Genomic DNA, 17,428 nt, shown 5'->3' with positions numbered 1-17,428 from the left:
ATATATATATACATAACATACAATATATACTACAAGACAATATACAAGAGAATATATATACATAACATTCTATACTAGTATACTATATATATATTTACTATATATATATATATATATATTAATATGCTTCATGTTGTACTTTGTTATTAATTTATTATGCATGACAATTTAGTGTTTTACTATTGTTTTGTTATTTTTCTTTTTCGTCAAGCACTTTAATAATTAGATTTCTACATATATACTACATATATATTTTTAATATAGCCATGATACTACAATAAATTGCCTTAAAAAAAAACCCGCTAGACCCGCGAAGCCCACGAACCCGGCCCGTTTAGCCCAGGACCACATGGGCTTAGGCCCGTCACGGGCCGGTTCACCAGGTGAGCCCACGAAGCCCGGGACCGTCAGGGCCGGGACCGCCAGAGCCCGGGCCCACGAATCCCGGCCCGTTTGGCCCACGAAGGCCCAGGCCCGAGCCCGGCCCAGAATACAGTACTAGTCTATATAGACCCCAACACTACATATTTTTTTTTCGATTTTAATAATTTTTAGGTAATTTAGAAGTCTTATTTTGGGTTTAAAGATTGAGTTGTTTGAAGCGAAATATATGTGTTGTTGCTATCTGTAGTTGTTTTTGTAAAACTAGATGTTCTATATCAAGGATGGATGTTAGTCCTGTTGATCTACTTTGGGGCGTTGTATTTTCAATTATTGTAGTATGTTAGAATTACGAATGTAGCTCTATAATTTAATATATTTCTTTTTATCCTACCTCTAATTCTGGAATTTATATGCTAGCCAGTTGTTTAAAGAGGAAACCATCATAATGGAATCAACACAGCATATGGGTAACAATATTGGTGCTATTGTCCCCCTTATTTGTACTTTTTCTATTTGTTGTATTTTTCTGTTCTTTTATTAATAAAATACTTAGCCCTAGACGCTTACCTAGCAGATTGCCAAAAAAAAAAAAAAAAAAAATCAACACAACTTTATATGCGATACGATACACGACAAATGGACTTTTTTTTTTGTGTTTTATAGGAAAAAGGTTGATTGGAAATCCTTGGATATATCTCTATCCTGGCAAAGAGAAATCTCATTTTGGACGATATATGATGGTCAGCCTCTTCTTGATTTGATCACTCACCTCCCATAATCCATTTCAAGTCCTTTGCTCTTAATTTTTCTTGACAAAATTTCAGTTTCGTTAACTGTCACGCCATGCTTTGGATACTTCATATGGTCTTAAATAATTTATTTTAGTGATCTGGGTTTATTTTGGAGGAATTAGTTTAGAAGAAACAAAAGATCCTAATGGATTTCTGAAGTGTGAAATCAATAAAGAAAAAACAGTAAAAATATGGGAACAATGGTGCAACAACGTTTGTAACCTTGACATTACTTAAAACATAGTAGCATACCAGATGTTCATCATTCAATCCATAAAATAAATGATAATACACAAATTGATAGGAGGATAGACCACCAAAATGAGGAAAACGAAAAATATCAACAAGTAACCTAACCCAGTTTTACAGTAACCCTCGAAAGCACTCCCATTCTTTAACATGACACTGCAATAGGCTAAACAAACCAGAGACATGAGAGGGGGGGAATGAAAACATGATTTTTATCCAAGTGAAAAGAAATCGCCGCGTAATCAAACTCAAACTGTGCAATCAGTTGTCAAACTGTATATGATATGAGCAAATGAAACTAGAGCCCCTATGACTCAGGAGCAGGAGCAGGAGCAGGAGCAGGTGCCTTTAACAGTGGTTGAAGAGCTTTGACAACAATACTCATATTAGGACGGAACTCAGCCTCATATTGCACGCACAGCGCTGCAACAGCTGCCAACTGAATTAAGCAAACAGGAAAAAGATTACCACTAGACTCGTTAGAGACTTTTATTGTCTTTTGGGTGTTGGGGGATAGGTTGCTAAGTATCTTATTTACATCTTTTGTCTATTTCCTTTTCTTTCCATCTTTTTCCTTTCTTACTTTTTCTTTCACTGAAGGTAGGGGAAGCTTTTACCAACAAACAAGAAAAAAGGAAAATAGAATGACGTCAGATAGGGGAAGGGGATAAACCTTAGCAACTCCTTTTGCAGGAACATCTTTCAGCTTTGGATCGACGCATTGCTTAACCTTATCTTCACTTAGTCTCGGAGTAGCCTACAAGCATTACAAATATATAATCAAGCATAGAAAATAATTGTTACCAAAACAAAATGAGAAGAAATACAAGAAAATAAACATGTCATTTCACTCAAATTGCTCACCCAAGTAACCAAACTCTGTTGTCCACGAGGCATCGTATGATCTACAGGTTTTCTTCCCGTCAAAAGTTCAAGAAGAACAACCCCAAAGCTATACACATCACTCTTTTGGGTCAATTGTCCTGTCATTGCGTATCTGTAAACATTTTTTTGAAAGTTGGGTTGAGATAAAACTCCTCAAAACAACAGTCTGAAGAATTTTGCCACTAATAAGCAGCAGAAAGAATGTAACATAATAACATAGATCTCAACTTGGTAAAATAGAATATGACACAACGAGCAACAAATTAAAATCTCATATCAGTCATTAAGCTTTGTACCAAAACTTTAGGTATCTTAGTAGACAACTATTGTTACGAAGCAAACCTCCTTAAATAACAAAGCTTCAAAATTCAGGCAACGTCATAGAACAAAACCTAACAAACCTGGCATCTCTATAGAAAGATGAAAAAATAACAACTAGTTAAAGAATCTTTATGCTTATCAGCTTACGTGTATTTTGCACAAAAGTATATCCGAACATTCCACCACAAATCTCGGTAAGGTTTAGTAGCATTTTTTTATAACGAGAAATCCCTGATTGTCAGCGGCGCACTGTTCGAAACTCGGTGAATAATGAGTCCGTCCCTCTACTCTTCTCCACTTAAATACCAAGCTTTTGTTTGCAGCAAGGTTCGAACAGGTGACATGCGCCTAGCTTACACATCACGTGTTGCGCTCTTACCACTAGACCAAACTAAGTATGGTAGTAGCATTTTGGTAAGAGCATAGCAAATTTCGCATAATCTAATCTCATTGCCTAAGGGATATTACTAGGCTCGCGGAACACACAATACTACTAAATCTACCATGTGGAACAACAAAACAATCATTTTGGAAGTTGAATGCTTTGATCTTCTAAATGCTTCGAATCACTTCCACGAGCAAGAATATTTGTTAGAAGCTTAAATGCCACTTTCATTGCTCTCATCCCCAAGAAATTAGGAGCAAAGGAAGGGGGCGACTTTAGACCCATTAGCCTCGTGGGCAGTTTCAACAAGATTTTATTGAAAGTTTTAGCAGGAAGATTAAAGAAGAATTTTGGGAACTGGTCTCCTCTCAACGGATTTCATTAAAGGCCAGACAAATTATGGAGGTTTCCCTTATTGATAACGAATATCTTGATTCCAAGATAAAACAAGACATGCCAGGTTTACTTTGCAAATTGGACATTGAGAAAGCACTTGATCATGTTAACCGGAAGTTTCACCTCTCTTTATTTAAGGATCTGTCTTTTAGCCAAAGGTGGATTAGTTGGACTTCTATATATATATCTCCGGTACGTTTCTCCATTTTTATTATTGTCTCCGCAAGGTTTCTTTCCCTCTCATAGAGGTTTAAGGCAAGGGGATTCTGTTTCTCCATTTCCTTTCATCCCGGTTGTGGAAAGACTTAGCATCATGCTCAGCACGGCAATACAACACAGATGGCTACAAGGTTCTTACCTTCCATTGGAGATACTGTGCAATTGGACATCTCTCATACTCTTTTCGTAGACAACACTTTTATTTATTGTGAGGTCTCCGTATCTCAGATTCTTTGTTGAAGAGTCATTCCTAATGCATTTGAGGCTATCTTAGGGCTATGTATTAATTTTTCTAAGAGTAATCTACTTCCAGTGAATAATGTTTCAAATATGGCGAGACTTCAGATTTCCAAGGACATGACACTTGATAGGAAGATGTGGAGGTCAAGTATTAGGGTTGTAGGTTAGGAGATAGGCGAGTTTAGTGACAATGTTGTGTCTTACTATTTCACTTTTCAATGCAGGACATCTACTAGCTAACGCTTTTGCTTTGCATCTTTCTTCTCGATTTCATGTTGTTCCTATTTTTCCTATGATTTCTGTGGTGATACTAATATTGTCTCCTTTTGTCTTTTTGTTTTCTTGAGCCGAGGGTTTTTCGGAAACAGCCTCTCTACTCCTTCGGGGTAGGGGTAAGGTCTGCGCACACATTACCCTCCCCAAACCCCACTAGTGGAATTTTACTAGGTTGTTGTTGGTGGTGCTACAATCTTTTCGGGATGCAATTTTTGAACCATGCCAACTACATATCTAGGCCTCCTTCTTGGTGCTAAGTCTTCTCTATCTTTATTTGGGATGGAATACTTGAAAAATGCGAGAAGAAACTTTCCGATTAGGAAAGAAAATATCTTTCCTTGAGGGCTAGATTATTTCTCATCAACAGTGTTGCATGCTTTGCCCACTTACACCATAGCCCTCTTCTATTCCTGAAAAACTTGATAAGCTTCGAAGGAATTTCCTTAGGCAAGGAAACAAGGAGAAAAAATCCTTCAACCTTGTAAAGTGGGAAATTGTTACACTTCATAAGCAAATTAGAGGCCTCGGGCTTGGAGTTAGAAATATGAGTGCGCATAACAAGAGTTTGTTGTGCAAATGCTTATGGAGGTTTAGTACGGAAGAATATGCCCTTTGGAGGCACCTGATCAGTGTCAAGTATGGTCCGGCTAGTCCTTAGTCAACCAAGATACCCTCTCCTCTTATCGGCCTAAGTTTATGGAAGAACATAATCTCTGTGGGACTCTTTCAGAGAACATGCTACATTACAGGTAGGGAATGGAACAAAGATCAGGTTTTGGCAAGACTCTTGGTTGGGCCATACCCCTTTGAAATTCGATTTCCCGTCCCTCTAAAGTTGCATCACTCACCCTGATGCCACCATTTCCGTGCTCAGGCAAAATCTAGTCTAGAGCATCCCTTTTAGAAGGAATATTAATGATTGGGAACCTGATAGTTATACTATGATGCTTCAGTTATTCCATAATCTCCCATCCTTTGGCTCTAATTCGGATCACTTAGAATGGAACTTCCATCCCAAAGGTGTTTCTCTGTAAAAAGCTGCTACTATTCTTTCTCTTGCTCTTCGGCTTCTCCCATCGTCTGTCCTCGAAAAACAATTTGGAGGAACAAGGCCCTTTATAAAGTGAAATGTTGCACTTGGATAGCGGCAAACAGCAAATGTCTCACCTTAGACAACATGCAAAAGAGAGGCTTCCGGTTATGTAACCGATGCAGCCTCTACAAGGAAGAAGAGGAAGATGTTCATCATCTCTTCCTTCACTGCAAAGTTTCCCGTCGACTTTGGAATCTGGTTTTCAACATCCTAGGTATCAAATGGTACATGCCTAGAACGTTTTTGGAACTCCTGATCGCTTGGCATAGGAAAGGAATTCCAAAATCACTCATTGCTACTTGGAACACCATTCCTGCCACCATTTTCTGTATTATATGGAAAGAAAGAAACACTAGAATTTTTTAAGACAAGAATGATTTGGTTCTTAAGCTTAAACACAAATGTATATTCTTGCTTACAACATGGCAGCAACAAATTTGTTAGAGTCGGATGCTATGCTGGACTTTATCTGTTCAGTGGTCATTACATACTTTGTGACTTTGGATGTACTCTTTCCAGATTTTGCTGTCTTACAACAATAAATCTTACATTATAAAAGACGAATCATTTTGGGAGCTGAAGTTCCATCACTATAAAGAATTTACATTAGACCTTCTTCCTTAAATATGACGTAACCTAAATGCTTTTTTCCTCTGTTTAGGTGACATAACTACTATAAAAAAAATTGAAATAACTGGTTAAGTGTTTGTTAGCAAATTGGCTCATTATTTCAACTTCAAACTTGAAATATGGAATTTCAAAAACAAGTTTTAAGAGTTTTACAATTCTTGTCAATTTTTCATTAACAAAATGTCAAAACCTAAACTATGTTTTCATGTCCAAACATAACTTTAACTTCCAAATGCCTTTTTTCCACTTAACTTCAAATACTTTTTTTTCAAATATCAACCAATTCATGTCCAAACGTCTAAGTTGGAAATAATTTCCGGACAACACCTAAAATAGACCATCCACGAAAATTAGGCCAATCCAGAGTATATTTCCAAAGTGATTCTTTTTTTTTTCAATTTCCAAAAAGAATTCTCTTCTTTCACAAGCCAGAATTCGCTTATTTTGAGGTATCTTCTTTCAAAACTTGTGTGTGGCTCAAGTAGACCTCTATGGCTAATCTTCATAAGATGAAGGAAATCCTTAATCAACCTCTATGAAGTCTTAGAAAAGGTTGGGAAAACACAAAAAATCGGTGCCTCAATTGGCCTTTCAAGGTGTAGCATATACATATATATATATATATATATATATATATATATATGCCAGTAGCTTAGAAAATTATTTCAAAAACTAGAACCTTTCTGTTACTTGCTTATTCTTCATCTCATCATCACGGAGAGATGGAGAGGCTATTTTGATCAATTGTTCACCTAAAATCACGAGAATAACATTTTGAATCTCAATACATCTGAGCACAATGGAAACTTTGCCATGCCAACAGAAATAAAGACTACCATAAAAAATATGAAGACTAGAAAAGCATGTGGTTCCCATAGAGGTTTAGAAGTGTCTTGGAAAGGTTTGAGTAAGGATGGCTTACCAAGCTATTTAATGATGTACCAAGAAGTGGTAGAATGCCCGAGGAGGGGAGAAAGAGTACCCCAATTTCAATTTCCAATTTATAAGAACAAAGGAGATAATCAAAAGGTAGGGGTAAGGTCTGCGTACACACTACCCCAAACTCCAAGGTGTGGAATAATATTGGATATGTTGTTGTTGTTGTTGTAAAGGAGATAATCAAAGTGGGGCAACTCCACAGGCATATATTCAGTGAAGGCAGGATATAACAAACTATGTTCAGCTAATGAAGTGATTGAGCATTGGCCGTGGAAGCTGATATGGAAATCAAAACTCCCTACAAAAGTAATGTATTTTGCTTGGACAACTATTAAAGATGCTATTTTGACCCAAGATAATCTATGCAGAAGGAACTTTCAGATGGTGAATAGATGCTACATGTGCCAACAAAGCTCAGAATCAATAAATCATCTTTTCTTACACTGCCCAGTGGCAGCAAATATATGGCATATGTTCCTATCAGTTTTTGGAATTAGCTGGGCAACTCCACAGAACATAAAGGTAGCAGTGGAAAGTTGGAACTCTTGGAAAGTTGACAGGGCCATCAAGATCTGGCAAATGATCCCAGCATGCATTTTTTGGTGTATATGGACAGAGAAAAATAGCAAATGTTTTGATCGCATTTCAACTCCCAACTGCACCCTGAAGTCTAAGTGTTTGATGAATCTGTTCAGTTGGAGTAATCTAGCCCCCGTAAATGATGTAATTTCCATGTTAGATTTTATTAGCTCTCTCACTATGGCTTAGAAGCCAGTTTTTTCCTTTTGGTTTTGGTTTTGCTCAAAGCTCTGACCTAGATTTTTGTATTTAGGAGCAAACTGAACTTCTTTCTAGTACTCTTTGCATCTTCTTGATGCTTTTAATGCAACATCTTACTTCATAAAAAAAGGAGATAATCAAAGTTTGAAATTTCATCCTCAACATTTTGGGCATATTTTCTTCATGCCAAGAACTACTTTGGATTTTCTACATGAATGCGAAGAAAAAACAAGGCTAAATCTTCTCTTGGTGCCTGGAATTCTATTCTTATCGCCTTTTTTTATAAGGTAAAGGTTTATTAATAATGTACCAAGATGTACTAGAAAGTTACAAGAGATTTCTGGGAAAAACCATTCAGTCGATTACAATATTTTCCTAGTAACTCTAAGAAGTCAATATAATACTATCAATCAGACTACTCTTACACCAAATAAACAGATTATGCAAACACTTGCTTCTAACTCTAACAGTATGATCTCTCTGTTCATCAAAGCGAGCTCTATTTCTCTCTAGCCAGATAATCCAGAATATACACAGGTATGGTTCTCCAGATCTGCTTCAATATTTTATGTGTCTTCTGATGATGCCAACTCTCTAATAAAGCCTTAACACTTTGAGGCATGGTCCATGGGATACCATATATACTGAAAAGTAGTTCCCCGCATTCCCTGGAAGGTGGTCCATAGTTTCCATCTCGTCTTCACATAAATAGCATCTATTAAAGTGCAAAGACTCCAAGTAGCAACCCATGGAAAGCATGCTACCTTAACCGGAGCTTTGTTCCTTCAAATCACTTTCCAAGGCCAGTTAGTTTCCTAGTTACCTGCTCTCTTCCTTATTCTTGTCGCCTTTTGATGGGTTTTATGGGAAGAAAGAAATACTAGAGCTTTCAAAAACAATAGAGGCTATATTCTTGCTAAGCAGATCGATAGAAACTTATCACGAGGGGGAGAAACATCTACACATGGTGTTCGTTGACATGGGAAAATCATATGAAGAAGTACCAAAAAGGTTTTTTGGTAGGTATTGGAGAAGGAAAAAAAATCATATTGAATCAATAAATGCTATAACGAACATGTATGAAGGGCATGTCACTAGCATGAGAACAATCGTAAGAGATACAAAGAATTTTCCCTTGTCAATTTACACCAAGGATCAACATTGAGCTCGTACTTGTTTACCATAGCTATAGAGGAGATAACCAACACAATACAAGATGAGGGCTCGTGGTGTATGCTATTTGCTGACAAAGTTGTGCTAATTGACGAAACCTGCAAGGATGCCAACTAAAAGCTTGAATTATGGAGAAACACTATAGAGCCTAAGGGTTTTCAGATAAGTACTCCCTCTGTTTCACTTTATGTGACGTAGTTCGTAGTACGAGGGTCAAGTTGACTAACTTTCGGTGTGTATTCAGACATAAAATTCAACACATCCACAAGATGAGTGTTGCGGAGATATTAAAATGGATATGCAGTAAAACAAGATAAGATAAGATTAAAATAATCACATTTGCTAGAAGGTGCAAGTAGCACATATTGAGAATAAAATGAGAGAAGATCGCTTGAGATGGTTTGGTTTGTCCAACACTGACCTCTAGATGCAACGACCTGTAGGAACTTGTCTCAAAAGACCTATAGTCTCTCAGAGTTGCAAGCTTAGCAAAGATAAGACACGATGGCAAGAATGATCTATATTGGCAAAAACAATTAGTTGGGATAATGTTTTATTCATGTTAGTGCGTTTACTTTTGGTCCTATGCCTTTCAGGAGTCTTTTGGCCCTTGTAAAGTTTTTTATGCCAGTAGCAATATAGGTAATTTCCATTACCTCTCTTTTTTTATTTAGAATAATGTTTGCTTGAGATGAATTTAAATGTAGAAACATGGTCAACGAGGATTTATATAGCCGGCCCTAACTTGTTTGGGGCTGAAGCTTTGTTGTTATTGCGTTCGTTATCTCAGCATATTCTCATTCCACAATTCTTGGTGCTTACACCAAGCCACATAAGTTCTTAAATTGACAATACACTAGGTTCCTTTTAGGACACTGCATGCTAATGCCTAAAAGTTAACAGAAAATGACAGTTGCATATCCCTGATTAATCATTTAACATAGAGTTTTGTGAAGTGCACATGTAATTCCTAACTTTCATGGTCTCATGGTCTAAGGTGAGAAATAGCATGTCTGGTATACCACTACATAACTTAGTATATACAGTAGTACTCTCCTTATTTAACATTTCATGGAAACTGTCAAGAACGAAGATTGAGACTGAAAAGAAGATAATTTGGAGAACAACAACATAATGAGCCCTTGAATTATTTCAAATAAGAGATATAAATCGTAGCATGACTACTCTTTGACCCATACCCTTATTCCTGAAAACTTTTGTCAGAATAAATTCAATCTACAATTTCTAACAAATGCCCTTTCCATTTATCTTTCCTGAGCCGAGGGTCTACCGGAAACAACCTCTCTGCCTTCTTTAAGGTACGGGTAAGGTCTGCGTACACTCTACCCTCCTCATACCCCACTTGTGGGACTACAGTGGATATGTTGTTGTTGTTGTAATTTCTAACAAATGCATCTTGACGTCAAGACCTCACTCATAATTAACACATAATGTGTGTGTGTGTCTATGTGCATATATAGGAATGTATATCGAAAGAAATCTGAAGTCTTATGGGTTTTCCTCTCTCAGAACTACAGTTCTGCTTAGCTAAAGATACAAAACATATAATCTTTGTCGTCGTGTTTCGCCATCATATTCCTACAGATAACACTCATTCCTACTACTTTGTTATCCATTTTCGCATTTAAATTGGATTTTTCTGGTCCAGGATATGCCTATCCGGAAAGAAACTTAATCTAGATACCTAAAGAGAATACAAAATTCAGTAGCATGTTGCATGAAACAATGAGATCAGAATATTTCAAAATACAAAAAAAGTAGAAACTAAACTACGTGTACTGCCATGTAAGAAGACAGGACAATTTCGCTAAGTAAAGATTAGTTAAAGAAGAGTAAGGTGCAAGACATTACTCTGGTGCATGATAACCAAATGTTCCCAAAACTCGTGTAGAATGAAGACGAGCAGCCATGTCAGGAGACTGATTTGACAGATTAAAATCAGCAATTTTTGCTTTGTAGTCTTCAAAGAGAAGGACATTGCTTGATCTGATATCCCTGTGTATTATTGGAGGCTGGACCTTCTCATGCAAATACTCAAGGCCCCTTGCAGCATCAACAGCAATTTTTACCCGTTGCATCCAATCAAGTGTAGGTCCAGGTTGTGCTCCTTGTACTCCTTTCCTGCCTGCAAGTGTAAATACAATCACAAAGCATATATATCATATATTCACCTTTTCATCAATCTAATAAATTTACATCTCATTCAAATGATACATTCTTATACCATGCAGAATATCATGCAAGGAACCCATTGTTGCGAACTCATAAGCTAATACACGAAGGTTCCCTTCCACACAGTAACCAAGCAAATCAACCAGATTTTCATGCTTCAATCTTGAAACCATAGAGACCTAGAGAGGAAAAAGAAAATAAAAATCAGTGGGATCTGTGTATGACAGGACATGGAAGCAGTAAGGAAAAATTACATTAAGACAATACAGTTACCTGGCTCAGGAAGTCAACATTAGTCTCAGGCTCAGATGAAACATCAAGCTTTTTCACAGCCACGGCTTTGCCATTGTTTAGATTAGCATAGTATACTCTTCCATAAGATCCTTCACCAATTAATGCCTTCGATCCAAAATTGTCAGTTTCCTCTTTCAGTTCATCCAAAGACAATGCAGGGACCTCTATAGTTGGTATTGCTTTTTGCACTTCAGCCTTGGCAGGAACTGATGCTTTTGAGCCTTTCTGATATCCTGATGTGCATATCCAAGGAACAGATTAAAACCAACCTGGCCCATTGTAACAGTAGGACTCATCTCACAAGTCACAAGTATATAAGAGATAAATGGACTAGCAAAATTGCAAGGAATTATCCTCCACATTCAATGTGTGCTCTACGAATTCAGTTGGCAGACACATATAAGCCCTTTTTTTGATTGGTCTAACATGCATACCTGATAGCTAAACGTAATAGGAAAAAAGTTAAAAGGATTTTAGTCTTATTATATATGCTCAGACAAATTCATGAGCTTTTAGTCTTACCATAGTTGTTCTTCTATTTTCGTATTCCTAGATCTTTGTTATTACACGTTGTGTCATTTGCTTCTGTTGTCCTATTACCTTGTTGTTGTTATTGTTTGTTTATTGCTTCCTTTTCACTGTACTTGAGCTGAGGGTCTATCGGAAACAGCCTCTCTATCTTCATAAGGTAGGGGTAAGGTTTGCTTACACATTACCCCCAGAACCCACTTGTGTGATTTCACTGGATTCTTTTATTTTTTTGTTGTTGTTATAAGAACAGTTAGGAAGAATCCTAGCTAGGTTGCTGTACCACCTAGACCTTTTTCTAGTTGTGGTACCAGCTAGACTCTTTTGCTCTTTTTCTACTTGAAGCACCAATTAAGCTTTTCCGATAAGGCATACAACAATAGAAGTGAATATTTCAGAGTATACAACATACAAAGGCCCCGGAAAAATATGAATAGTATCAACAAAAGTATTTTATCAATAATCAAACACCATAAAAAACACATTAACAAGTCTCAACAAGTATAGCCCTAAGCCTGTCTAGAGAAGACTCAGCAGAAGCAGCAAGGAACTGAAGCTGACAATGGGCTCTGAATAATTGTTTCCCTCTTTTCAGAAAGCATTGAATTTTCTTTCCCGTTGTCATCATATTTCCCAGGAAGTTGAGTGAAATGCAAAATCAAGCAACTATCTGGACTTTGTACAAATATGTATGTGTGTGTGTGTATTATTAATGAACAGATAAAATGCTGTCAGGGCCTCAGGGGCATATTAGAGCACAACAAAGTGGGTACAATGTTAAATACTTTTTGCTTTTTGCAGTACTAAGCAGAGTAATCCTCTAAACCACCCACTAGCCTAGCATACATTTTTTAAGGGATAAAATAATAAAGTTTTATTAAATGTTTAAACAAACGCCCGTGTAGAAGTACACCGAAAAATAGAAAATCTTCAAAGAGACATGGTTTTGTACGAACAATACTCAATCTTCTATACATAAAGGAACCTCATGGGTGCACCAAAAAGTAATGAGTTACATAGCAGGGTTCCATTAAAATCTCCACCCATGGCCCATGGAACAGAAACCAAACCATAACGGGCAGCGACCTCTTTCCATAGCTCTTCTATCTCAGGGTCCAAACACCCCATTGGACAAATAATTGAATCCAGAATTTATATTCCATGAAGACAGCAATTGATTGTGCCAACATAAGCTTATCGCATTTCCAATTCCTTTTATCCCAGAAAATTACAATTCCCCCATTGTTGTCTTGAGCTTTCATCTACACCTACTCACCCCATCTGGAACCCCCTAATTGCTTACTACAATTATGGTTCAAATCTTTCATTTTGGTTTCGATGAGGCATACAAAACTTGCATTCCATTTATTAATCCCCAGTTTAACCATCCTCCTCTCATCTCTATCATTAATACCCTACATATTGCAGCATAAATTTTTGAGCTTTATTGGGTACTCTCTGAAGACCTCCCACCTCTCTCCCTGTTTTTAGAATTTGTCCCAAAGCTCACATAAACTCCAGCAGTTTAACCTCCCTCTTACTCCTACTTTTAAGATGGACTCTTGTTGGGAGTACTAACCTTGGCATTTCCCTACTCCCAATTAGCAACAAAATTTCTACTAAATCTTTGTTTTGAGAAAGATAAAAAATTATATTCAATTAGCACAAAGGCAGTGCAAGAAAATTCTCTAATAAATCTTCCTCCACTTCTGCTTTTTGTACCCCCAACTGCCTAATTTTCGGCATATTCCTCCTAACCCATGTGGATGCTTCAGCTTGGTTTAATTTCTCTTGTAAATTGTACGCTCCCTCTTCATACCGGCGAAGAATCAAAATATCCTTGCATGCGGCTGATAGATACTTTCACTGTGGTTGTAATCATCAGCAAAAGAGAAACTTTAATTGTTTTCACTGCAGCTACCTATGTTACTTTCTTAAAAAAATGTTGTTTTCACTATCAGAGATCATTCCCAACTCTCACTCATAAGCATCAGTCACCATCAGAAACGCCATTTCTAATGTCTACTTCATCTTCGTCCTCAACTTCAGTGGCTGGAAGCTTCTATCTTCTCCATTTCTGTCACTGCTTCTGTTCTCGAACTTTCTGTCACAAGCCTCACCATCGATTGATATATCTTGGGAACTAAAACGAAGGTTGGTTGAACTTTCCATCACAAGCTTCACTATCTTACAGCTTTAAAGGATTCCTATCTAGCTTTATCGTACTTTGTTTCGGTGCCACCTTGCTACTGACTTTATATTAATAATACCTCTACTTATTTAAAAAAAGGAAAATTTCTTCTCCATTCTCCCATGTTTCCGCATCCATTCCATATCAGTATTCATTGTTAAAAATCTCCCGGTAGAATCGAATGGTAACTGAATCATTCCAATAGTTCTGAACAAGTCCTGCATGGGCTCTTTGTCGATGAGTTTGCATTCCTCAATCCAATCTTTAAACTTACATCACACAATGGCTCAGAAATAACTTATAACACAAGACTGGATATAAAGAGACTGACCAGTGACCACCAAATGGGCATCACCCCTGCGGAAAACACCTCTCAGTACATAGCAGCTTTTACTACTTTTAAAGACGCTAGAAAGAGAACAACAACATGGGATAATCATAGGCCTGACTGAATCTCCAGAGTATTATAAATTTGTCCTCTAAACCCCGAAAGGGATATAGTTATCTTAAGATTACAACTATTAGCAATATCAAATGGGACAAATGAGCCAAAAGACCATTTTAGAGAAGAAAAAGGAGATAAACTTTTGTTTCATCTGATGTAGCATAAGCACAAAAAATATCAACATACCATCAACATTGTTCTTGGGGCTTTTGTGGAGCTCGTTTTCATGTGATGGGTCAGACTCCTCTACTTGGCCGGTGCAGCAGAGCCACCTTCTCATCCTTCCTCTCTTTCTCAAATAAAGATCGTCTTTAGCCCTTCCGTTCTCCAAGCGGACAAAGTAACCAGGAGGTGCATGTGCCTGTGAAGTAAGTCAAACATAAGAATAGCGCAGTACTTAATACAACTTTATCAAAGCATGCATGCCATAACACACAAGCCAATTGATTCCAAGATATTACCATACGAAAACTGCATACCATCTCTTTATTGAATTACTTTGGAACTCTTCATACCATTAAACATTCCAAAACTAAAACCTGTTATAATCAAAGATGAAGTCGAATGCTAATCCGATACCATCAAAGACAAAGTCGAATGATCTTCATTTCAAGGCTATATTCTTGCTCTATGACATCTAAACGGAACTTAATATACATTTCATGCCAATAACAGAAGGAACCAGAAAACAAGCATAAACCCACCAACAAGAAAACATACTTTTCTCAGCTAAAGTAGCAGGTTATTAATACCTTCTCCAAAGAAAAAGGAAAAAAAAGTAGGTTATTATTAGTAAAAGATACATAAACACATTTTAATGCTTTCAAATAATATTTCCTTCCACAGAAGCACCTAATAGGGCCACATTTCCTAATATTCAGCAGAAGGGGAAACGAAACAAGGAGAGAAAGAAAGGAAGAAATGCACTGAATATAGAATCCACAAAAAGAAACTTGCCAAATGCAACTACATACCATTCCCTATACAACCAAACCTCTCCAATTCAAAATTATAAGATAAAATCTCTTTAAAATGAAGAAAAATAGAAAAAAATCAACATTAAAATTTTAGCAACAAAACAAAGGTTCAAGTTTTTTTTGCATAACAGAGGCTCAAGTAGAACATATTCAAAAAGGAAGTTGCTCAAAATCTTACCCCTAGTCCTTGCCTATGGAAATTGTCATCCATAGCCATCCCAACAAACAAAAATAAGCAGCTTATACAATCAACCAAAACCAAACTCTTGAAAACCCCAGATCCAAAAAAAGGAACAAGAAATGAAACAAGGAGGGGGAGAGAGAGATGAAGGCACTGAAAGCAATTGAAAAATGAGAAAAAAAGATTAAAGAAGAAAACACAACTCATTCAGAATAATGGTAGCCATTAAAAAAACATAAAGTTGTTCTCTTTTTTCCCCTTTAAATATAATATTCTTTTTGTTGAATTTACCTGATTCTTTTTTCCTCTTCTCTACGTTTCTGATTGCTTTGTAGAGACAAGAGGAGCTAAGGGGTTTGTGGGTTTTTGATTTCTTCTTTCTTTGGGGTTCGAATGATCGGAAATAAAGGCGAAGAACAGGTAAGCAAAGCAACGAGCGAACGGAATATAGTATGCGCTTATTTACATATAGCATTCATAAATCAGTTTATAAATCCCATTCAGAAAATGTGATTACGATCGGATTAATGCGATTTTTTTGGCAGTCTTACTTGTTTTAATGTCGCATTCAAAAACTGCGATTATATGTATGTCTTGTTCAATAATGTCACCACTTCTGACCTCTTATGGTATTCGAGGTGGGCTCTTTGCACATATGATATGGAGGTCTAGTAACGTGAACAAGTAAGGCAGGGGCTCTTCGATTAGGCAAATCAGTCCAACTAGGCCAAAATACAATCGTCCACTCCTTTTCACGCTATAGCAAAGCTTAAGTCCTCGGGTTCAAAATGAGCCTATCGGATCCAATCCCCCTCGGGTTCAAAATGAGCCTATCGGATCCAATCCCTACTCCCCTTCTATTATTTAATGAAAAAAGTAGAAATCCCCTTGACCTCCTTCTTTATATATTGTATTCTACTAATACGATTAATAATAATGCTATTTGCAATCGCTTCCTCGAATGCGATTACAAGTTACATTCCTCAAAAATATTTTATAAGTCACGTTATAATGTAATTATTTTGTACCCTAGCTTTTTATTTAATTGAATTCTCTACTCTTTCTACCCAAAGAAAAAATTAAACTGAAATTGAATGCTCTACTTTTTCTGTCCAAAGAAAAAAAAGACTAAAATGAATATTCTCCTTAATCACAAAAGAGAAGAATGCCACACCTCTTTCCTAGATCAAAACGATATTGTTTTGTTCGTAGACTCTTTTTTTTTTTTTGATAAGCACGGATCTATTATATAAAGATTATAAAATAGAGTTTACATAGTTAACATTGCCCAAAGGGACATTACCTACTTGGCTATTACATAATACTAATGTCTCGCATGATATTTTTATTTCCAAGGGATGCAAGCTTAGTGCATGCATCTTTGCTAATATTTTTAACTAGGTAGATAGAACCTTCATAGTCAGAGGATAAGACAGCGGTTACAAAAGATGGCGGATAGTGCATAATTTCGATATGCTTGCCATTATTTACATGAAAAGTATGCTTAGCCAGCTTGTGTGCTGGTTTGTTGGCTTCTCTCAAGTTGTGCTCGATCGTTTGAACTCTCACCTGGTTCGTCAATAACCTGCATTCATGAATAATGTTGTTAAGGGATGTGTTACTATTTTGTAAGCAGTTAATGACATCCGTAGAGTTTGATTCCACTTCTAAGTTAGTGAAACCTTTTTTCATTGCAAGATGTAGGCCTGTATTTAATGTCATCGACTCAGCATGCAAGAGTGATAGGCCAAGTAGAGACCTTTGGAACCCAAGCACCCATTTTCCATTATTATCCCAGAATAGGCCACCAAAGCCACAGCCAGATGTTTCTTCTTTAAAGAAGCCATCAATGTTAAGC

General features: G+C 36.9%; 1 protein-coding gene across 3 annotated transcripts; it reads right to left on the bottom strand.

Annotated features, from left to right (window-relative positions):
* Nucleotides 1-1,379: 1,379 nt before the first annotated feature.
* On the bottom strand, nt 1,380-16,218 carry LOC107812127 (PTI1-like tyrosine-protein kinase 2). 3 transcript variants are annotated; one of them, XM_075256845.1, is made up of 8 exons: nt 16,122-16,218; nt 14,599-14,773; nt 11,228-11,481; nt 11,007-11,133; nt 10,634-10,907; nt 2,289-2,421; nt 2,098-2,181; nt 1,380-1,863 (listed from the first exon to the last, which is right to left on the bottom strand). In XM_075256845.1, the coding sequence occupies exons 2-8, from the start codon at nt 14,690-14,692 to the stop codon at nt 1,732-1,734; spliced, it is 1,098 nt and encodes a 365-aa protein (XP_075112946.1). In that variant the 5' UTR covers nt 14,693-14,773; nt 16,122-16,218; the 3' UTR covers nt 1,380-1,731. The 3 variants fall into 3 exon arrangements, with proteins under 3 accessions (XP_075112946.1, XP_075112945.1, XP_075112944.1); XM_075256844.1 differs by having other exon boundaries at nt 15,862-16,170; XM_075256843.1 differs by lacking the exon at nt 16,122-16,218 and adding an exon at nt 15,568-15,765.
* Between the last annotated feature and the right edge of the window lie 1,210 nt (nt 16,219-17,428).

The sequence above is a fragment of the Nicotiana tabacum genome, chromosome 7, assembly GCF_000715075.1.
Source record: "Nicotiana tabacum cultivar K326 chromosome 7, ASM71507v2, whole genome shotgun sequence".
Classification (NCBI taxonomy): Eukaryota; Viridiplantae; Streptophyta; class Magnoliopsida; order Solanales; family Solanaceae; genus Nicotiana; species Nicotiana tabacum.
This window is presented reverse-complemented; position numbering and strand designations above follow the sequence as displayed.

What these genes read in the sequence shown, in the direction of transcription:
- LOC107812127 (XM_075256843.1), bottom strand. Translation starts at nt 15,606, where the DNA reads ATGGCTATGGATGACAATTTCCATAGGCAAGGACTAGGG. An exon ending in CTTGCATGATATTCTGCATG is followed by an intron (nt 10,908 to 11,006) that starts GTATAAGAATGT and finishes TTACACTTGCAG; the next exon opens with GCAGGAAAGGAGTACAAGGA. An exon ending in TTTGGTTATCATGCACCAGA is followed by an intron (nt 2,422 to 10,633) that starts GTAATGTCTTGC and finishes AAATGTTTACAG; the next exon opens with ATACGCAATGACAGGACAAT.